Source organism: Panulirus ornatus, chromosome 48, assembly GCF_036320965.1.
Source record: "Panulirus ornatus isolate Po-2019 chromosome 48, ASM3632096v1, whole genome shotgun sequence".
NCBI classification, from domain to species: domain Eukaryota; kingdom Metazoa; phylum Arthropoda; class Malacostraca; order Decapoda; family Palinuridae; genus Panulirus; species Panulirus ornatus.
Window position 1 is genome coordinate 28,238,310 of NC_092271.1, and position 23,577 is coordinate 28,261,886.

Here is a 23,577-nt window from a genome sequence, read left to right on the forward strand (position 1 = left end):
AAGGGAAGGCGGCTTCTGTGTCACGCAAGTGTCAAATGAAGGAGGTTGTTGCGCCCAGTGGGGGTGGGGGATAAGCAACCCTACCAGGTTAAGGACTGATGTAGGTGTGTAGGTCTTGGGGCAGCGGTGAAGAATGGGATCATATTGTGGGATAAAGTGAGCTTCTCTGTGCCTCAAGGAAGGAGGAAACGAGCCACCGTGTCTGAGTTCATGGATGGTGCAGATGTCTCACTTGGATCAGTAGGTTGGTTTCCGTGTCTCTAGTGAGGTCTGACTGATGTCATTTCCTCGGTAAATACTGATTACCTGTTTAGTGTTTCAGATGAATAACGAAGCCTTTCGCCATTTAGAGAGAAATATCATCTCTCATACACTATATAGTAGTTTTTACAATTTCACACAAGTACTCTATTATATCATGTATTGAGTGTAATTTTTTCTTAAGTATTAGTATCCCTGGGAATCTTGATTCTCTTATAATCAAGTTCTTTTATACAATATATGATTGCGAGACTTGAATGATGCTAAGACATCCTCACATTAATCTGTACTTAAAGTTGTTATATTACAAAAATTACTTATTTTTTAGATGTTGCATAGTAATCTTAGAGTTATTATTGAAGTATATTAGCTAGTCCTTACTACTACATGTCTGTTACTTTTGTGTGTGTGTGTGTTACATAAGATGGCCATGAGAACATCATCAGTTTATAGATACAAGTTGTATAAGTATCGAGCTCGGGCTGTAGGTGAATCTTCTTGTTTACATTATGTTTCTTGGTACCAGACGCCAGTGGTATGGACTTCCGTGCTATGTTGAAGAAGAAGAAGTACGCCAAGTGGAAGAAGGACAACGAGGACCCAGACTGGGGTGACCTGAAGGAGACGGAGAAGGAACAGAAGCCTCAACTTCGCAAGGTCGAGAGGGTAAGTTCTCACATCACAGTCTTCCTCGACTTCGTAATGCTACTTTCCTGTCTCTCCACAAAATTGTTTTCATATTATCTTGTAACAGAAGAAGGAGGGGGGCCCGTGCATAATGGGTGGTAACACAGGCCATGGAAGACCCTCTGGTTCCTTGCCGGGCGGACGACGTGCCCACGAAAGCAGACAACTCTGTACATTTCCTGTCTCTTCCATTCACTCGTTCATTTATCTGATTTATACTTTTCAGCTTCTTTATTCCCCCTTTACGTCTTCGTGAGGAGAGCACACGCGAGACGCCCCGTCTCTCTGGTGACTTAGTAAATAATGGTTGCTTAGTTGCAGGATGGTGGAGGCGCCCCCCACACCAGGCTGACCCGGGGCCCTGCATGCAGAGGTCTTGGTTTTGGGTTAGATCAGTCCTGATTTTTTTTTTTTTTTCATTTTTGTTTTATTTTGACATGTAACTAAAGCTAAGTGATAAAAAATTAAACTCTTTTTAAATAGAATTATAGTCATATATTCCCAATAATCCTTATATAAACCAAAAATAAACCAACTCAAATATGTTAATGAAGGATTTTCCTTAAAAAAGGTAAATAACGAGTAGATATGTATTTTTTTATTTTTGTTTTGTACATAGACTGATTTTCCCCCTCGTGAGTCAGAGACGTGTTGAGCCTTTACGATAACATTGGGGTGTTTATCCTTAACATCTGTCAAGGTTTAAGTATAGAAATCCACCTGGGATATCGTGGGGTGGAGGTGTCGCCCTCGACCCAGCTGAAGCCCCGGCAGGTGGCGTGAGTAGGTATGTGTGTGGGGTGTCTGCTAACACACTCTCTCCCCTCCACACCCCCACGTCGTCATGGCAGGATGACACGTCAAGACTTAAGACCCCGGAGCCAGGGAGCCGCAAGCCGTCCTTGTCAGAGATTATTCCCGACTGGCCAACCCTGCAGAACGTCAAGCGCTCCAGGGTAATGCAGGCCCCCTCCACCCTGGCCGCCGTCACCATCGCTAACTTGGCTCCTTCCTCTGTTCCTTTATTTTTGTCCTGACCTCCATGATGGTCAGGTGTATGGCTGCTCTTAGCCTTTATTTTCCTTTTGGTTCATTCAAAGCTTCTCTCATAATTTTGGCTTTTCACTTGGTTGTTGTATTAAGTTTGCCATATTTTCTAGATGTGAACATTGGTCCAGATTTTTTTGCTATTTGATCCCATCCTTGTATAATTTTGCTCCTTCTTTCTCTCTCTCTCTATATATATAGTCACTGGCTATCCATGTAGGTTGAACAATCTTGGGAGATTTTAATGCCTAAATAATATATATATTTTTCACTATTGATGTACCGTTCTCATTAATCATATATTTTGTATATCTAAATATGTTTAATCTGTTTACGTCATAAATAAATATTCACAGTCAGTTAAAAATGAGACAAACTAATAATGTACTAAGATGTTAGAGAGGCGCCATCTTGACCTCGTCACTACACGCAGCAGTGAGATGGTTGGCCCAAACCAGGCGTTACCACACCTTGGTTTTTCAGAAGCGTTCTGGCTGTAACATGTTGTGATTCTGCATCATAAACTGTAACCATCAGTGGCAGGAAATTTGTAAAAGAAATCTGATGCTGCTCGCTCGCTTGTAGTTCAAACTAATGTCAGCTTACCTGTAATCTGCGCCCGTTTTCTGCAGAGAACATCTTTCAAGCTTTACACACAATCACAATATATATATATATATATATATATATATATATATATATATATATATATATATATATATATATATATATATATATACACACCATTTATTATTTGCGATTTTTGTAGACTGCTATATTTCAGGCTTGATTAGTTTTAGCATAGAATTCAGTTGGAAGATCAGAAGAGTTGTGCAGTGCATTAAGACAGACTATGATAACTGTGCTAATGTTTTCTGTAGCCTGACGTATGGTACGGACCTTCAGCTGTTGATGGCCATTAATTCCAACCACATACACACAGCTTTATGGAAATCACTAAGCTCCACCAGTGCCCCACCTCACCTCTAGCCTGGCACCCTCTCCCTGCTAGCCTCACCCCCATTCCTGGCCCCATGGCTTGCTCTTCACCGCGGTCTTTGCTGGCTAACTTGCTTGAGAAGTGACCTGGTGAACTCTCCCACCTCAGCCCACTAAGATACCATTATTTCTCTCTGGGGTCCAGGAGGGTGACGGCCCGCGCAGGCACTCGCTTGCAGACCTTATCCCCGATTGGCCAAAACTCCAACACTGGACAGAGGTTTGGCACGCTTGAACAAGTGCATTCATTCTCTTATCATATCTTTATCAACATAAGAAACATCGACTGGCTATGTTATACACATTCAAAATTATCATTAATCATAACTTCATAAACTGGAACGCATTTGATACACACCCATGGAACGCAAGTACAGTGTATCATTAAAGATAACCAACATGGTTTTACCTGGATTACTATGCACTTAGAACTGTCTTAATGATAACAGCTAACTGTTTATGATGCAGTCAAATTAAATGACCAAGTCACATGAAATCAATCGAAGGTAAACCAACACTAAATAAACCAAGACACCCAGTAACTTAAACTTATCATAAATCATCTTAAACTAAACCTGCATTAAAACGGAATAATTAACATACCTTAAGCCTCTCCTTTGTAAGTGCCAACGAAACCCTGGATAAGTTGTGCATGTTTATGTATAGAATAATAATAATAATAAGATGATGTACCTCACACGAACTGTATTTCAGGATTTCTGTCTTCTCTCAGGTGATCTCTGTTGTTATGACGGGAAACTAGAATTGGATCAGACTCCCCACACCCACCCCAGGGTGGCCATGGGTATTGTCTTTCACTGTCGCACACTAAATCTGGGATGTTAGTTGACTACGACCACCTGGTCTACACCCAGGTGGTAGCCTGCAACACATCCAAGAAGTACCAGAGATCTCTGGCAATCATATTTAGGGAAAGAAATCCAGCGAAACATTCTGGAAATTGAGTCGTATTCTGAGAGAAGAGGAGAAATCCTTCACTTGGAGACACCATTACTTTTGCAGTTTCTTCCTTTTCTAGACGTGGCAGGATGCAGGCATGAGGCACTTCAAGGCATGTGTGCATGTTTACGTTTACCATTATACTTTCATGTACATATATTGGCCTTCTGCTGGAGACGCTGGCCGCGGCGTCTGTGTCACCAGCACAGTCCTCACTGATACGCACGTTCGCATGACACGATCTAGATGTGAAGTAATCCTTTATATCATTGTTTACACACGCAGGTCCGGGCACATCGTGGCGCTCTGTGACCCCAATATCTTGTCATTGGTTTTCTTTGGTTCATTAAATGTCTTAATATTAGCTACAACTTCAGTTGACTGTTGTACGACTCTGTAATGCTCCAACAGGACATTGTTGTAAAGGGTAAGACAGTGTTAATCCACGTGAAAATTTTGGAATATAATATCTTTTTTGAATATTATCTTTTTAAGTTAAATATAAATTATTCACTTAATGCCACTTGTGCTGGAAGTCGTAATGTTTTTATTCTACTTTGTGTGTAGAGACACACTAGAAGGGCAAAGAATAGCAAAATCCTCCCTCAGAATATGTTAGACAGTCCACAAATATTTATCGAGTCATTTTTTTTTTTTTTTTACCTGAGTATATGTAAGATGTTCTCTAACTCAGTTGTTCAACAGTTTCATAATTCATGGAATATATACATAAACTCCTGAGAAAATATAAAGCCTCCTGCAGACATAGCTTTGTTATACCAAGTGCAGTTGGTTTTGTGTTGAAGGTCAGGAATATAAAGTTTCTTTGTCAATTTGTTTACATTAATGTTGAAGGGAGGGCTCTTGGTATTCTTGGCCGGAGTTAATCCCGCGCTCTCTCATGCTGTCTTGTTTCGTCCCTCCCTCTTGTGCCCGAGCAGAAGCAGGAGTCATGGATCAAACCTCTCGTCGACCTTACCGTCAAGGAAGGCAAGGAAAAATTCGCCAAGTTCGAGGGCGAGTTCTCGAAGAAGGACTCCAAACCCAAGTGGTTCTTCAAGAAGGACGTGAGTAGATGTGGGTCAGCCGTAGGTTATTTCAAACTTGAAATGGTCAAGTAATTGTCATCACTGTGGGAAAAAATATACGGTATTAGAATTCACTAGAATCGTCTTCAAAGTATAGTTGCCAAAATTTTAATTTAAAACTCGAATATATTTATTCCTTTTATATAGGTATATATATATATATATATATATATATATATATATATATATGTATATATATATATATATATATATATATATATATGTATGTATATATATTACCTTGGGAGTTTGGGATGAATATTTGTAACTTCCTGTGGTTCTCTCAGGAACTGTTCCACGGGTCTCGCTACAAGTTCAAATCGGAGGGTTGTGTGCACTCCCTGGTCATCAGTAAGCCATGCCTGGACGACATGGGTAAATACACGGTAGAGTGTATGGGCATCTCCTGCTCCGCCATCCTCACCGTCCAGGGTAAGTACTGCTCTTGGGTCGTACTGTTTCTGCTTGTAAAAGTATTGTGTCAGATTTGAGGTTATCTGGATGCGGGTCTCTCTTGATTCTCTGACATGGTTTCTCATGTTCACATGTTCTCTGTTTATTCAGCATCTGTGTATTGAGCATTGTTCCCTCTGTCATATTAAGCACACACACACACACACACACACACACACACACACACACACTGCATATATTCGAATTTGTTCCATTTTGTCCCTCAGTAAGCGTCAACATGTTAGTCTGTTGTATTTCCTGTGTCTTTCTCCCTCCCAGACTGTCTTTCTCCAAGACATGAACCAAACTTTCATTGTTTCTTTCTCCAAATTTCTCATCTTATTACATGTAACACAAGTGTTGCGTTCTCAGAGCCCGACCCGGACTACAAGTTCGTGAGGCCTTTGCCCAAGAAGTCGTCCAGCTACACGACCAAGGACGCCACCCTGGAGTGTCAGGTCAACTCCCACAAGGCCATCGTCCACTGGTTCAGAGGCGATCAGAAGATCGAGGTGAGCTACATCTTTCCCTCGTTCAAAACAATGGGTAGTAAGTAGTCTTCAACTGTGTAAAGCTTTTCTCAACAATTGTTTTAGGCCAATTGTAGTTACATGGATCATGATATCCACAAAGAACATTATTCCAGATAACAAATTTTACTTTTCCTGAGGATCAGCCAAAGCTTCACTAAACCATGGAATGCAACTTTAGATTTTTTTCTCATCTTCCTTTCAAGATAATTTTCCTCTTCATTCAGTTCTCGGTTGAACTATGTAATTCTAATGTGAGATACGAGTCCATCCAATGAATTCTTTTCTAAGAAACGAGTCTAACAATGGAACTGGCCTTTTCAATACATACAAACAATTAGCTCATGGAAGATGCTGAACACAGGTCCCCTTCTCTTGGGGTCACCTCTTGAGGCTTCTAGTGCCACAGTGTGTTATGTGGTTAACGAGTTTGATTGACTGTATAACTGACCAAACCTTCTGGCGGCAGGACAACGAACAATATGAGACCTACAAGGACATGACGGGCACAGTGCGTCTCACCATCAAGAACGCCAGTAAGAAAGATAAGGGCAAGTACACGGCCAAGATCTTCAGATGTGAGAAGGAAGTTACAGAGTGTACACTCAACATCGTCGGTAAGTCCTGCTCCATCTTGATGGCCAGGAAGCTTAATAGATGCTCAACTATATTTTAGAAAGTAAACTTTGTGGGGGATGTGTTTAAGGAGGATAGATTGATGAATGGTAAGATTTTACTATACCGTAAGCTTTGTGAGTAGTGCTCTTACTAATGGTCTGGGGAGATGGAAAAATATTGAAAAATATAAGAAAATGATAATTTGTAAGAAATCGTAGCCATGTGGAGATGTGATGGGTCATCATCATGCGAGAAGACTGGTGATTTACCCGTCCTGTGTCCTCTTCCTGCAGACCAGCCCTTCAAGTTCACCAAGACACTTAAATCGAAGACGGTGACGGAGAACCACAAGGTCGTCCTTGAGTGCGAGGTGGACGAGGCTGAGGCCGAAGTCGAGTGGTTCTATGGCGAGAAGAAGATACAAGCTGACACTAAAGGGTATGAGGAAGGCTGCCATGTTCTTACCTCAACATTGCTTCCATTACTTAGCAAAATTTAGTCCGGTTGATTGAAAGCGTTGATGTAATATTATGAATAATACTCGCAACTGACCTTGATATTTTTGTTGAGGTAAAGAGTTGATGTTGCTGATATATATAAAAACATATGTACTAACCTATTTTTTCAAAACTTCATATTTTTTATAGTTCTAACTTCCAATAACTCACAGTTGCTGTCTGTTTTATGTTTGTGTTGTGGCTTCCAGGTTCACCCTTTGTCTGTCCCTTCCTCTAGTATTTAATGTAATTTATTAAACATTTAAAAAACAGTTGTGTGTGTGTGTGACAGGATGAGGAAATTATAATTTTACTGTTTTCTGACGGAAGTTTTCCATATGTAATTCTGTCTCTGATCTAGTTATTCCTCATCCTGTCAAAAACAATCTAAAAATAATGATAAAGAAAAAGGAAAAAAATATCAGGCCTCACATACTCCACTGACCCGTGTTGACCTCTCGCAGATCTCAGTCGTGTGCGTCTCTACGAGCCGACAGGTAAATTCTTGTTGTGCTGCAGATGACGAGTATGATCATATTTCCATCTTTTTGTGTTGATACCAAACAGACTCTCTGGAGACACAGATCCCACAAGGTTCAGACTCATTGCTTGGTGACCTGGCTCTAGATTCCTTATAGAGAATAAGATAACCCAAACCAAAGGTTAAAAGAATAAAACTGGCTCAGTCACGCTTATAAAATGATATACTGAAAACATACTGTGCTTGAGATGACTCAGCCAAACCTTTAAAATGAAAAAAATTAAAATATGCACAAACTTAAAACTGACGCAGAGGTAAAACTTCAGAGATAAAAGATGCTTCTCCACTGGGCTCAGAACCAGTGTTGGAGCAGAACAACAGCAACGTTGTCCCTTCCTTCCTCCTGCCTTGCTTGTGTTGTGTTGTGTTGTGGCAACTCTGTCTCTCTTTGTCTAAGGGAGACTTGTGACATCCCCGCCCGAGATGATGGTAGGTAGTACCTCTCCTCCTCCTCCTCCTCCTCCAAAGTGTTGGTTCATTTGGTATCGATAATCACAGTTGACTTTTGGAATACCATTGAGTGTTTGCCTTCCCCAGGGGCTAGATAGCATGGCACTGTCCTGCCTAGGGATAGATAGTGTGGAACTGCCCTCCCCCAGAGGTTGATTAGTATGACACTGTCCTTCCCATGGAATGGATGCTATGGCACCATAGCATTTTCCTTTCCACAGAACAAATGGTGTTATACACTCCCTTTTCAGGAGCTAGCTAGATGTACCAACACTGACTTCTCAGAGGACAGGATAAACTGTCACCTTCATCATTCTCCAGGACAGACTACCCTAAGTGATGGGCTGCCACTATTCTCCTCTGTGTGATAGATTGGCACTGTACACCCCTGGATGGGTTGACACTGTACACCCCTGGATGGGTTGACACTGTACACCCCTGGATGGGTTGGCACTGTACACCCCTGGATGGGTTGGCACTGTACACCCATGCGTGATGGGTTGGCAGTATACTCTCATGGGTAATGTGTTGGCACTAGACTCTCACGGGTGATGGACTGGCACTATCCATCATCGTCAAAGGAGTGTTCTGTCTCGTGGCTCCTGCCATAACCTAGCCTCCACATGGGATCACAGGGCTAGGAGCACAACATGGGATCACAGGACCAGGAGCACAACTCTTCACTGATTATGAGAAGAAATTCACCAGGGATGGCATCTCTGCTCTCAGGGTTCCAGCCTGTCTACACACTCATGATTTTTCTTTATTGTACAAATCTTGCGTCACTGCATACGTGCCTGCCTGCCTGCCCTATCCAAGCCATTGCTTCCTCCAGCATGTTGCACCTGACCCACCATCGTTGTGCTCCTCAGACGTTACTTTTGTTTGTTGTTTGTCTTCTGATGTATTTTTGGCAAGTGAGGATACTGAGGCAGTGGGGTGATCAAGTTGTGGAACGCGTCGCAAGACATTCAGTGAATCCCACGGCCAAAGATGTTCTTAGGGCCATTTTACCATACCTTATTCCCGCGTTGTTCCTCACGTAACTCCGTCAGCAGCACAATTATCCCCTCCTCCTCCTCCTGTGTCGCTGAGCGAGTCCCACAGGGTCTTATGTTGATAAAGCTGAGCATGGTGTGTTGCTGTATGAAAGGTGAACTTTCTCACCTTAATGATGTGAACTTTTTTGCTTTTTTTTCTGTTGTGTGTTGGTTATTTTTGTTTTGCTTTGTACCTGATCAACACAGGAGATTTTTGCTTTAATGAAACATGTTAGTTGCTAAATACATTTTGGCATTTTTATTTTGTTTAGAAACCCTTTTTTTGTAAGTAAATCTTACGGAAAGGCCTAACTACAACCTTTTTTTAAATACACAGACGAGACGTAATGTAAAAGCAGTAGAATATTTTATAGAGATTGTAACCTTAACTTGTGTAGATAGTGAATACTGACTCTGGCTTCTGAAAACCAGAAGTTAACTTGTTTGTTAACCATTGATTAACCCAGTCTCTCTCGTCCAGTAACGACATAAACAATGTCTCACAAACGTACCACCTGAACGTGGCTGTCTGGCCTGGAGCTGCCAGGTCTCGCCTGATGGAGGAACTGGACTAACCCTTCCTCTACCATTGCAGCATCAAGATGATGAAGGACAACAGAAAACGGCAACTGGTCTTCAAGAGCATCGCCATGGATGACGCCGGCAACTACACCTGCAAAACGAACGCGGACGAGACTGCTTGTGAACTGATTGTCCAGTGTAAGTAGGAGGAGGTACGGGGGGTAGGGATGAACAAGCATGAGGCGAAGAGAGTGGGATGAGTTGGTCATTCAGTTTACGTGGCAGGTGGGACGTAGTTTACGAGGGTCACAGGTGGTGGCAGGTGGGAGGTAGTTTACGAGGGGCACAGGTGATGGCAGGTGAGAGGTAGTTCACGAGGGGTACAGGTGGAGGCAGGTAGGAGGTAGTTTACGAGGGGCACAGGTGGTGGCAGGTAGGAGGTAGTTTACAAGGGGCACAGGTGGTGGCAGGTAGGAGGTAGTTTACGAGGGGCACAGGTGGTGGCAGGTAGGAGGTAGTTTACAAGGGGCACAGGTGGTGGCAGGTAGGAGGTAGTTTACGAGGGGCACAGGTGGTGGCAGGTAGGAGGTAGTTTACGAGGGGCACAGGTGGTGGCAGGTAGGAGGTAGTTTACGAGGGGCACAGGTGGTGGCAGGTGGGAGCACGTGTGATGCTAGACTGAGGCGATGACAAGATGTAGAAGAAGTGAGACATAGAAAGAGAGATTAAAGATGTGAGTAATTGTCTGTGTGTAGGTCGGCTTAAGATATACCATGACCTAGAAGTCTATGCCATACTAACATGCTCTCTATATAAACCCACACATCTTACAGCAGAAACTTTTCCTAGTAAAACCATAAGTTTTTAGAATACTGAAGTGTGTACAGTCCACTGACGTCACCATGAGGTTTATATTCTTCATTATGACAACCTCACCTGCCACCAGCAGCACAGCTCAGACATGTCTCACCTCACAACACACTCACTACCCACAGGGGAACGTCATCCTGTGCTGACAGATCGTACATTTACTCAAAACATTCTAGGAAATTCTGCGTGGCAATTTATAGCGTAGAAGTTGAGATCGCCTTCCCACATCATTTTTTGACGTCTTGTCCCCCTCCCCCAGTCGAGAACAAGTTCAAAAAGAAGCTGCAGGACCAGATGACGTACGAGAGGCAGCCAGCAACCTTCGAGGTGGAGATGGTAGACCCCAACGTGCCCCTCCAGTGGTTCGTCAAGGGTGAGGAGGTGAAAGATGGCGGCAACTACGAGATCCAGAAGAACGGTGCTGTCCACCGCCTTATCATCAAGGAATCTGCCCAGGACCACGAGGGAGAAGTGAAGGTTAGGTTCTGACCTGCACAACAGAGCCTGTTGTTCCTTGTTATGAGACCTGAGGGACCCTGACTCCCTGTGACACGTGAATTGAACCTGACCTCATGTGAGACATGAACTAACCCTGACTTCGTGGGGGACGTAATCAGTTGTAATATCATCGCCAAGTTACCCTAATTAAGACGAAAGTAAAGCTCACTTGATAACCCAGTTGGTCAGACTCTGGTTTACCTTCACTTAACCTGTTTTGATGCACTATGTTGACCTGTGTTCACATTATATGAACGTTTTGATGCACTATGTTGATCTGTGTTCACATTATATGAACGTTTTGATGCACTATGTTGATCTGTGTTCACATTATATGAACGTTTTGATGCACTATGTTGATCTGTGTTCACATTATATGAACGTTTTGACTCCATGTGAAGTTGTTGGGGTTCCAGCTTATTAGATTTCCTCTCAGCAATGTTCATATTCCATCTGAGCTTGTGAGGGTTACATTTGTGCTTGCTGTGATTCCATATATAATCGGTTCCATCTGAGCTTGTCAGAGTTCTAAGTGATTTCATGTAGCCAACCGTAGTCTGTTTCGCTGACTTGATCTGACCAATGTAGATATGACCCCACCTGACCCATGTCTATTCATTTGACCTGTCATGGTATTAATAGATACTGTATCCAACACCTTAACCCCATGTGATGCATAATGACCTCATCTGATATATTTCGAACTATTTTGGACACAACCTGACCCTGCCTGGCCTATCTTGCCTTCGTGTAGGCCGTGTGTGGGATCTTGGAGTCGGCTTGTCAGCTCAGCGTTGGAGAAGGAGAGAAACCGCCAAGCATCAAGCCTGAGGAGCCTATTGAGGGACCCATCACCAAGCCCCTCGTCTTTGAAGTACCCTACACTAGTGAGTGTCCAGACCGAAGGTAACCCATGAGGGAGATTCAGCAGTATACTGCAGAGGGGATATCAGAGTTTGGGAACCTAGTGTCTAGGTTAGGTTATCTGATAAGGTCATCGTGATTAGGTTCTGTTAAGTGCAAACTCCTTCTGTTGTCAGCTGTATACAAAGTTTCCATCCAAGAAATGAACCAGAAATGGACCTGTTCCAGGATCAACAGAGTTTGGCTGGAAGTGCTTCATTGTGAGGGAAAGAGACAAATGGTAAATAAATTCCAGCTTAAAGAACTTATGCTTTTGTTATTAGGCAACTTTTTTTTACCAATTTATACAGATATAAATAAGTTCTTAAAATTTACCAAAAGGCAATTGTTTGATAGACCTTGAAATTTGTCATTATTTGGTCTTAAAACATCCAGACAAAAGATGATTATGTTTATGGTATTTCATTATGATGATCTCTGCATGAGGATGCAATAATAACTATACAGTAGGATGTATATGGCAGTAATAATATTAATTTGTGACTGTATATAAAAATACTCTCTTATAGTAACTGTAGAATCAGCTGTTTGTACACTCATTACTTTATAGTTCCTGTTATTGGTGACTTTCACGTAGAAACTGTATATAGTGGTGACTGAGGCGGATGTGCTGGTGTGTGTGTGTGTGTGTGTGTGTGTGTGTGTGTGTGTGTGTTTAGCTCAGCTGTGTATACATTGCCAGATCCTGGAGCATAACTCGAGTTCCCTATACTGTACAGTACCAGGCACAAGGATCTCTAAGGTAGATGCCAAGCTGTTGAAGGATGGCAAGCCGATGAGCATGAAGGAAGTGGAGGTGAACGTACTCGACAAGAAAGTCATATACACCATCAAGAAGCCGAGCAGAGACCAGACTGGCAAGTACACCATCAGGATGTCCAACAAGGCAGGCGAGAGCACCAAGGAGGTCAAGATCAACATGCAGGACAAGCCCACACCACCGACCAGTCTTGAGGTACTTAGTCAGCTGTTATCATTCCATTCCATACGTGTGTGTCTCTGTGTCTAGATATACAATATAAGTGTTTACATAGTGAATGACAAATATGAAAGCGTTCCTTACTGACACTGAGTTCCTCATTATTGTTAATTTCATCAGTCTATCGTCTTTACATTATATTACCATAATAGATAGTTTTCATGATCCCTCAGGACTCGTACATGCGCGTCCCTAACTCTTTTCATTTTTAGCATTTGATGTTTAAGAATGTCCCGATGCGTCTCCTTTCTCCTCACCCTGTTCTTCCTCAAGTTCCACGGTCTTCTTTCCTCTCCTGACCTTTCCATTGGTCTAGCTTGTTCCTTCGGCTTTACCTTACCTACCCCTGTCATTTAGCTTTACCTTACTTTACGCTGTCCCTCAGCCTTACATTCTCCTGTCCCTCAGCCTCACCTTACCTCCCCCTATCCCTCAGCCTTACCCTACCTGTCCTTGTGTGGGTAACTGTTGTCATCATCTGCAGATCTCCGAGATATTCTCGACCTCTTGTTTGGTCACCTTCGCACCACCAAAGGATGACGGTGGTCTTCCCCTCACCTACTACAGACTCGAGCGACAGGACTTCTCCGTCAAGGGTAAGGGTGGGAGGCTCTTGCTGTGGGTCTCTGGGTTATTTCTTTGTTCCAGGAATGTAGGAAGTGGTGCTTCAAGACTACTGAATAATTCCAGAGTTTCCTCAAGACTCCTGAGGTTTTGTGCAGAAGGAGTTGAGAGCCTGATGTCTCAGACTCCCTGATGCTCCAACTCTTGCTATAACCGAAGGTCTCATCAGGAATTTGATCAGTATTACCACATCAGTAACTAGAAGCCCAGTTTAGCCAGACTGTTGCATTGTTTTGTACTCTTGAGTCGACTGTTTTTCACTTTTTTTTTGTAATGTTTTGTAGTATTGTGCTTTGATAACTTGGTGTAATATTTTGTAATGTTTTGTAGTATTGTGCTTTAATAACTTGGTGTAATTTCATGAGGAAAACATAGACTTTCGTTCTGTTGCTTGTGTCATGAATGATTGTCAGTCTCCAGACTCAGGTCTTCTCTGTGTGTGTTCTGTGCTTATGTTTGTGTGTTTACCTCTTCTGTTCAGAGCCGTAAACATATGACTTTATTCTAGGAATATCATCTTTTTTTACCTGTTTTATCTGGCATAACCCCGAATTTTAGGTAGCTCTTTCATGCTATATATATATATATATATATATATATATATATATATATATATATATATATATATATATATATATATATATTGTGAGACGAAGGGTATTCGAGTACTTAGTATTTCGAACAGTTATTTCCTATTATACAGTCCCTTAGCCTAGCGGTTACATGCCTGCCTCTTGCACAAGGGGTCCCAGGTTCGATCCTGGCTGTTGGAGCTTTGTATGTTCTATGAAGGTGCGCGTTCATATACACTTTATTCGTATATATATAAATATATGTATATATATATATATATATATATATATATATATATATAAAGTTTTGTGTAGGATGTAAATGCTACGTAACCACAAGACAGTGACGTAGGTGAGCATTAGGTTTGAAAGTATTTTTATGATATTGTTATTCTAAAGTCACTTCACTCTTACGTATGAGATTTTCTCAGTCTTTTTTAAGATCATTTTAGATGTCTTGCTTATATATAAGATGCCAGAATGATCGTTCCCTAGATGAAACAAAGGGAAACGATATCTAATTTAGATTAAGATGTCGCCACTATTTTCTGCGCAGCTCTGTCCAGGGTCATATACTTGTTCTACCATTTCTACGAATCATCATTAAGATCTGTTTTGAGTACATGTCATTGAACTGCTAAATCACGAAAGCTGTAGATAATGTTATGAAGAAGATTAAATGATACAGAAGAAATGGTGGGAGAGTTCTGGCTCTGATGGAGGACTGCTCAAATAATAGAGACGTCAGTAGAGAGAACAGTAGTGAGGATTCCTAATAGTTTCTGTGGCATTTGGCAGTTGCCGCCTCTCATAGTGTCATCTATAAGACTATATAACGTCAATAAAATCTATGAGACCTTTGATGGTACACACTGTCTTTGTAACATATTTTCATTAAGATCAGGCATTAAACTGTTGCTGTATTGCAGTGAAAATGCACAGGGTAATGCTTATGTGTATCATCAAGGTGTTTGACCAGCAGCCTGCTACAAAAACATATTGGCTGAATCAGTAGTTAGACTTAAGTCTCTGGTAATTTCCCGCCTTAGTCAAGTGACTTCTATTTTTCCTGTACTCAACTGAGCCCCAAATTTCAGCAGTCAACTGAGCTCCCGAACTCCTGTTGACATTTTATTTCCTCTCCCAACAGCTTCACATCCGAGCATCTGGGAGCGAACAGGTAGAGTGTTCACTAACCCACTGCAGCTGATGTGGCCTGAGATGCTAGTCTTTATAAAATCCTTCAAAATTCTTTATTGACATTGTACCTCACTTAACCTTAAACAAACATACATAAAGGGATCTGGAGGCATATTTTGTTCAGGTTTTCACCTCAGCAGTAAAACAGTAGCTGTATTTATATTGCAGATCATTGTATCTTAAAGATTTAATGTCTAGAGATATGTAAGAAGAAATATATTTGTTTACTTGGTAAGGTATGATGCTGGTGTACAGTTTTTGATATGGTCAAGTTTTGATTTTATTTCTAAACCAAGAAGACACCAGACCACAATTTCACCTGAATAATTTATCCGACCAGAACGAAGGAATTTATTGCCTTGTTTTAAGTAAAGGACATCCATGTTGTAAATAAAATATACATCATCATATGAGTCACTGAGAAAGCAACAAATATTATTTAAAGCAGATAACTGTTAGTGTTTTGATCATTCATGGAACCTGGCTGTGGGATCTGTAGATACGAGTGTGTACCAGGATATGATCTGTGTAGCGACGGTAAATCTTGGGCACCACACGAGCACGTCCACCCACGCAGCTAGTTAGCATTAGAATGGTTTGGTTCATAACAACTTGCTTTATATGTTTCTCTACAAGACCACCATGTGTTTGTTGCTGGTAGATATAGTATAGTGGCCATCCTTTATTAGACCTCATTAGTTGTATAGAACGTTGGTTGATAGATATATACATAGAATGTACCGTCTTAGATCATCGCTTCAAAGTCATTTTTAGAACAGTTTACTGAGCCACGTGTCTGTATTGCGTTCAAGGAAATGTTTAGATGGCAGTGACTCATCCAGGATGAACCTTAACTAAATAATATACAGAATTTCCTCTTTTGAGTTGAAATGTTATGTAGAGAGTGACCCACGTAGAGACCCATAGTAAGGCCCCTTTGTATTAGCAGTAGCTACATTTTTTCCCCAAAACTGCATGGATTTTTTTTTTCCTATTATTCGACAACATTTTTTTTTTAGTCAAAATAGAGCAAACGATAGACGAATTTTCTTTTGTTTGTTAGACTTCCACTTAGATGATGGTCGAGTTAGTTGCTGTTCGTGATTGAGGCGCAGCAGCAGACTCGACCTGGCCTTCCTTACCTTGCCTGTCTTCTGAATTCCTCTCACTATCCCTTGTGGTGACTTGCTCGACGCCTCTCATGTTGTTCATGCTCGTGACCGAGACCTGATGATGATGACCACCACTTCATCATGCACTCACACTCATCTTGGCAACACTGTCCACACGAGAACACAAATAGAAGAATTCAAGTCATGTATTTCGTTAATTTTCTAATTGTGTTTCTCCTCATTATTCACTCGACACTTCATTTTACTTATCTTTATTACTGAAATATTGATACAGTATTTTCTTATGTTATTTGTATTGTAACCCTAAACACGTTCCAATTATTATGACTTGTTTACGACAACTAACATGGCGTACACGATTATTTTGTTTACACAAACAAATTTACATTTTTATTTATTCTTTTCAAACAACATTCCTGTGTAAGGATCTTCATAGAATAATGTAAAACTGGAACAAACAAACAAAAATATTCAAAGACTTTCTTGATATAATAATGATGATAATAATAATAATAATAATGATAATAATAATAATAATAATGATAATAATAATGATAATAATAATAATGTTAATAATGATAACAATATCCCCACATGACTGCTCCGGCAGGTTCCTGCCCACAGTAACTGCTGCATATTAATAATGTATTGTATCAGTGTTGAAGGGAACAGGGCCGTCCGTGGTGCACTCACTTGACACCTGTGCACGTGGCTTGTACGTAGTTATTCAGAAAAAAAAAAACTAAGATTGATGTTTGCTAAAGTGCATTTGAAAAACTGGACATCGGCAGTTCAAAATGAAACCCGATGGAGACGCTGGCTTGATTGGCTGTTTGTAGTGACTGAATTGGTTCTTGGTAACCACCCACTGTGTACGATCATGTCGGAGGTGACCCTGTTCTCTTGAGCATCGATGTTTGATATGATGTTTGAACATCCAGTTATGTGACGGTTTTTCTTCAACATTGCTGTTTCCTATGATGTTTAAAGACCCAACCACAAGACCGTTCCCAACATGTGTTTAGCCTCGAACTGTGAGGCTTTTCTTAACCACTTATATCACGGTACTGACTCACTGTTGGAACCAGTGATAATAATACACCTTTGTTATTAACGATCCAACCATGTGAGTAGCAGTCATAGAAGCACCTAATGAAACACTAACTTCTTGATGATACTTTATTTTCCTGTGAGACAACTTTATGGCTTCTAGACTACTGTCTTTCCTAACTTAAAACCTATTGGACCAGTTTTGAGACTTAGAATAGTTCTAATGAATTTTCTTGTGACCAGTTGATATATCTTTACATCTTCGACCCCTGTTACATTCTTCTCAGGCCAACACAGTCAGAACACTCAAGATTCGGCTACATTCATGATAACGAGAACACATTGAACCTTGAGAATAATATTTTGACAAGATTTTGAAGAGCAAGATTTAAAATTGATGTTTAGGATTTAAAAAAAAAAAACTATAAGAATAGATGAAATATAGAAAACTTAATAGCTATACGACATGTCGCCCGGTGTTTAGAAATAAAAAAAAATAACAAGAAATGTATTAAAACCTGACGACATTGTTCTGTCACAGTCAGAAACATGATTTCTTACAGGTTAGGATCATCACAAACCATATGAGACTTGACACTGAGCTGCCGTTACCCCCTCACACCCTGCCAGAGGCTTCCAGCACACACTGACACCATCACCACCACACCCTGGCAGACCCTCACGCCACCACCACACACTGGCAGACCCTCACGCCACCACCACACCCTGGCAGACCCTCACGCCACCACCACACCCTGGCAGACCCTCACGCCACCACCACACCCTGGCGGACCCTCACGCCACCACTACACACTGGCAGACCCTCACGCCACCACCACACCCTGGCAGACCCTCACGCCACCACCACACACTGGCAGACCCTCATGCCACCACCACACCCTGGCAGATTCTCACGCCACCACCACACCCTGGCAGACCCTCACGCCACCACTACACACTGGCAGACCCTCACGCCACCACCACACCCTGGCGGACCCTCATGCCACCACCACACCCTGGCAGATTCTCACGACGCACTTTGACATCATCATCACAGCATACCCTGACCACACTGACACCACACCCTGGCAGACTTTCACAACATGCTCTGACACCATCACACCGTGGCAGACCCTCATGACTCGCCGACCGAAGCCCCACACCTCTGGTACTGACCCGTTTTGCTGACGATCCAACAGGTGGCTGGTCGCAGGTGGCAGAAGTTCCCGCCGACGAACCTCTGCGTGTCAAGCTGGAGGATCTTGAAAACAAGAAGCAGTACAAGTTCAAGATAACGGTGAGCAACAAGCTAGGCCCCTCCGACCCTGCAGCCTACCCGAAGGTCATCCTTGCTAAGGATCCATGGGGTAAGTTGTGAGGAATGAGTCATAGTGTCGGGGAAGGGAGGCCCTTGATATAGACGCCAGGAGAGGAAGGTCCTTAGGATGAGTGCTGGGTGAGGGAGGTTCGTAGGGTGGGTGTTGGCTGAGGAGGCTCTTGGGATAAGTGCAAGGAGGAAAAGTCCCCAAGTCAGTGAGTCAGTAGATGTAAGATGATGAATAAAGTTGAATTTAAATAGACTTTGTTGATAATAACAGTCAACCATCAAGAGATTTTAATCATTAGTTTTACTTTTTGTTGACATCAGCTTAGATTTATAGTAAGAAAAAGAATTTAGTCTTGGTTCTGTGCACATATATGTAACCTCAGACTATCCACCACGCGAGATCGTACAACACACAAAACAGGTTCACCTTGCCTATGGTGGTCGCCAGTGTTTCAGCCAGCTATACATTTTGTTTCCTCTCGTCTTTCCAGACGAGCCAGGGAAGATCCTGCACGTTGAGGTTACCGACTGGGGTCCTGATCATGCTGACCTCCGCTGGTCCAGGCCAGAGAGTGATGGCGGTGCTCCCATCACAGGCTACATCATTGAGTTCCGGGTACGTACGTGGCTCCTTCTTAAAGGTTGTTAAAACACCGTTGCCATCAGGGCAGTCGACCGCTGCGTCTTGCCCGCACGCTGACCGTGGGGTTAGGCTAACTTAACACTCGGGTACCGTTTGTAGAGGTACACTGGCTACTGGGATAAGCTAACTTAACGCTTGGGTGACGTTGCTAGTGTTACATTGGCCGTGAGGCTAGGCGAACTTAACACTGTGGTACACTGATGGTGGAACCAGGTTAACTTGGGTGCCACGCACAGTGTTGCTCTGGTTGCAGGGATGAGCTAACGTACCTGTAAGTCTTGGTCATAATGTTAGTCATCTGTCTAGATTTATGTTGACTGAACATACTTAGTAGATATAGATCGTGACCAGTGTGACTTAACCAAGTTGACATAAGTGATAAATTTCAGTATGAACTCCCTTACCGGAACTCCCTTACCGGAACTCCCTTACCGGAACTCCCTTACCGGAACCGGAGATTCTTACATGTGTCAGAGTAGGTCAGGTTGTGTGTAGCTGCTTCTATCGTGTAGGATGCTTGCCGTGTTGTAGAGATAGTGCCGTAGTTGTAGTTATTTCCTCTCTAATTTTATTTGGTGTTATGGAAATCGTTTGTCTACATGGTGCATTGATCCTACACTCATATCTCCATTTTAAGATTTTTTTCAATTTTTTTTTCTTCTGTATGTTCGATTAATTTTATTTGCCATAACGAATCTTGCCTCAGGTAAACGTTATAACATTATCACTACAGAGCCATGTCACGACAGAGTCATGTCACGAGGCTATCAGCAATATGTGTACATTTCTGCCAAACAAAACTAGAGGTTGTGTTTTTATTTTGTCTTGACTTTGTTTTTATTTGATTATAGATATTGTCCTTGTATTGTTGGTCTTTACTTAATGCCTTTGTGAACCACTGATACAGTAAGGTGAACATATCATGTGTTTCCCTAACCAGTAACGTTAACTGTTTTGTAACGTAAAGACCAGACAGCAACGTGGACCCAGGTTGTGGTTGTGATGTATGACCAGTTTGCTGTGGTTGGCCAAGTGACTACTAAGTGTGAGCTACGTCCTAGTGGAGGACTTGAAAGCTGTGTCAACACTTAACAACAGACACTGACCACTTGGCCAGCCCAGCAACATGTTAGTTTTTGTTTTATTTATTGATGTACATAGGAAGCTCCTCACTTGGTGAACCACTCGAGACACGGAGGCTTCGTTGGCGGGGAAGCCACCGTGGCAGGAAGTCCAGACACACACACACATACACCAAGGGGACATAAGATAGGAATATATATATATATATATATATATATATATATATATATATATATATATATATATATATATATATATATATATATATATATGGTATATAAAAGGTAGGACAACGGGAGGGTAGAACTTTCCCCATGAGAGCCACACAGACACAGGCTCATGTGATGCGGTGGTTAGCGTCCCTGACCATGATTCACGCACGGGCCTGCCCAGTTGCAGATCCTACACTCGGGCTGGGTTGGTCTGTGACTAGGGCAGTGACACACGTGAGGAGCTGCTATGTGCCGTCCAAGATGTTACTGTGTTAAGTGCGTAACATTGTTACCCTGTCCCACAGACGCGCGCCATGCCAGGCGGAGGAGAGGTGGTAAGGATGTACAGGATTCGGTGTAAGAGTGACATATGTGGCGGGATCACCTATGATAAGCCTTTGGACTCTGGGATGCAAGGTTCATTTTGTCTTGGATGATACATATCATCCATATCCTCGCTGCTGAAATTACTTTCATGTTGTTTTGTTTTAATTTGTCTCAGTTTGAAACTTTTCCACGTGGGATTTACAGAGTTAATCTGGACATGAAGGATTATGACACATTTAATTTCAGTGGGAAAAATGAACCTTGCCAGGTCGAGCCACAAGGTTTGAAATAGATAATGACGCCGCATTATATTCAGCTATCCTAGAGCTTGGTAGAGTGCTCAGGCCCCATCTGGGCCACAGCCTGCACTAGGAAACAAATAAATTGACCCGTTTGTCCATCATTTCTTTATTTTCTAGTGCAGATATAGAGTTTCTGTCTACATATAATTACAATCTTTTAAACATATTTTCCTTTCAGTGACAGCTGCCAATTTTTAATCTACAATGTCTAAAAGCATTGTGTTTTGTGCTGTCTTGAAGCTAACCCTCTTCCAGCCTAACCTCCATGACTCCCTGACCCTTGTATATGACCTGTACTTTTGATAACTCATGTTATGTATTTTAAATAAGATGAATTGTTGCTCAGGGTAAATATCTTAGAAATAATTATAAAACCTAAAGATGCACACAAGCATTTCTTATAGAAGTTAGTAAATATCATCATAAAAACAAGAAACGATAAACTGTCGCTTTGTGTGTGGTGTTGTGCCTAACCTCTCGTCCCTACCTACCATACATGCAGCCCAACCCTTTACTGACTGACCCACCACACCACCGCCTCCAGTGTGGGGGTTTGGTCCTTGGGAGATGCTGGGGGCAAGGCAGGCCCCTCGTTACCCACTACCTGGAGACCAGATGTATCACAACAAAAGATGATTAACAACCTGTCGTGCCCTTATCTTGGCTTCACCATCTGACGGCAAAATTATCTCCAAGTCTCCTGGTGTACTGAGCCTGTGATCTGTGTAGCCAGAGAAAAAGTATTTTTCGTCTGAAAGTTATGGCGGGACTGGAAGAAGTCTTGGGAGGTGATGAGTGTGGCTCTCCCTCAACATCTGCTGCTGTAGACTTCGAATATATGGTCATGTTCCACCGGTGGTGTGAACTGATGCCGCACCCAGCTGGAGCACTCATCATTCCTCAGGCAGTCGTGTCCTGCTGGTATGTGAGCAGTGGGGTGCCATGTTGTGCGGGGCGCCGCCAGCAGTGACCCAATATGCCATTTTGTAAGCTCATGACACGAGGGATATTTTCATGGCGTGGCTGAATGTCTCCAGGAACTCCCAGGTTCCACACTACCCTATGCTTCTGCCGAGATCTTGGAAATCATGGCACCTTATGATTTCCTTCTGTCATCATCAGGTGCACGACAAGTCTTCCCGTGCACCGTACGTGCAGGTGTACTCCCCGTGCCTCCACCGCACAGCTGGTCGTGCTGGAGGGTCAGGCTACACTGCCGGACAAAGTGTAGCACGCCCAGCGCGGCCTTAGTGTGTGTTGTGAGTGGCTGTGTGAGAACATCTTGCTCCAGGGTTGCGCGAGGGTGTCTTGTGGAGTGTGGCTTCATGATGGCAGTTCACATCACGTTCAATCATTCCTTCGTCATCTGTCTCTTTACCTCTTGTCTGAATAGCCATAGATGTGATAAATCACTTTATTGTAGAGATTTGTTTTGCTCTAAATAATTGATCTTAGTTATAATGTTGACAGTGAACGCTGTAATCCTTGGGAGTTTACTTCAGGAACTTAAGTAGATCGACTGACTGTTAAGGTATATCACTGAAATAAACTCTTGCGTCCAGGTTCTCAACAACCGATATAATAACATCGAACATTAATTAAGACAACTCGCAGAGCGTTCCCTCACTCAGAAACAACTAAATCTAGAAGTCGTCAGTGTTCCCTCACCGTGTAGATCACCCCTCCCTCACCCTTCCCTCTCTAACTACCCAGCCCCACCCACTCGCCACAGGGCCCTCGCCCCTGCTCACTCTAATCGGAGTTCCTCCTCGCCCAGGACCGGTTCTCGGACTGGAGCAAAGGTATAGAGATCCAGGGTGACGTGATTGAGGGCACCATCCCGGACCTGAAGGAGGGGAACCAGTATGAGTTCCGCGTGAGGGCTGTCAACAAGGCTGGCCCTGGTGAACCCTCGGACCCCACCAAGCCCATCCAGGCCAAGCATCGGTTCGGTAAGGAGACGTTCTTGCTCTCAGCCTACCTCATCTGGCTGGGGATCACACGACACAACAGAGTGTTGTCTCAAATACTCAGTAGAGACCAGTCATGATAAAGGCAGGATAAGTTAGTGAACAGCACCACCATCTACGTTAATTTTCTCCTTGTTATTAAGAGTGAACGTTAGACTCTTATGTCAACA

The 23,577-nt window shown here is 42.6% G+C and overlaps 1 protein-coding gene across 1 annotated transcript in view; it reads left to right on the forward strand.

The window, feature by feature from the left end:
* bt (projectin protein bent) overlaps nucleotides 1-23,577 on the forward strand; it is a 178,750-nt gene that overhangs the window by 90,190 nt on the left and 64,983 nt on the right. Inside the window, 18 exon segments of the mRNA XM_071690353.1 lie at nucleotides 788-927; nucleotides 1,800-1,904; nucleotides 4,896-5,021; nucleotides 5,330-5,474; nucleotides 5,868-6,007; nucleotides 6,495-6,642; nucleotides 6,937-7,081; nucleotides 7,605-7,637; nucleotides 9,767-9,891; nucleotides 10,823-11,040; nucleotides 11,816-11,948; nucleotides 12,705-12,940; nucleotides 13,449-13,560; nucleotides 15,311-15,340; nucleotides 18,743-18,910; nucleotides 19,362-19,486; nucleotides 21,114-21,143; nucleotides 23,215-23,389. Of these exon segments, the coding sequence (XP_071546454.1) occupies nucleotides 788-927; nucleotides 1,800-1,904; nucleotides 4,896-5,021; nucleotides 5,330-5,474; nucleotides 5,868-6,007; nucleotides 6,495-6,642; nucleotides 6,937-7,081; nucleotides 7,605-7,637; nucleotides 9,767-9,891; nucleotides 10,823-11,040; nucleotides 11,816-11,948; nucleotides 12,705-12,940; nucleotides 13,449-13,560; nucleotides 15,311-15,340; nucleotides 18,743-18,910; nucleotides 19,362-19,486; nucleotides 21,114-21,143; nucleotides 23,215-23,389 (2,334 nt within the window).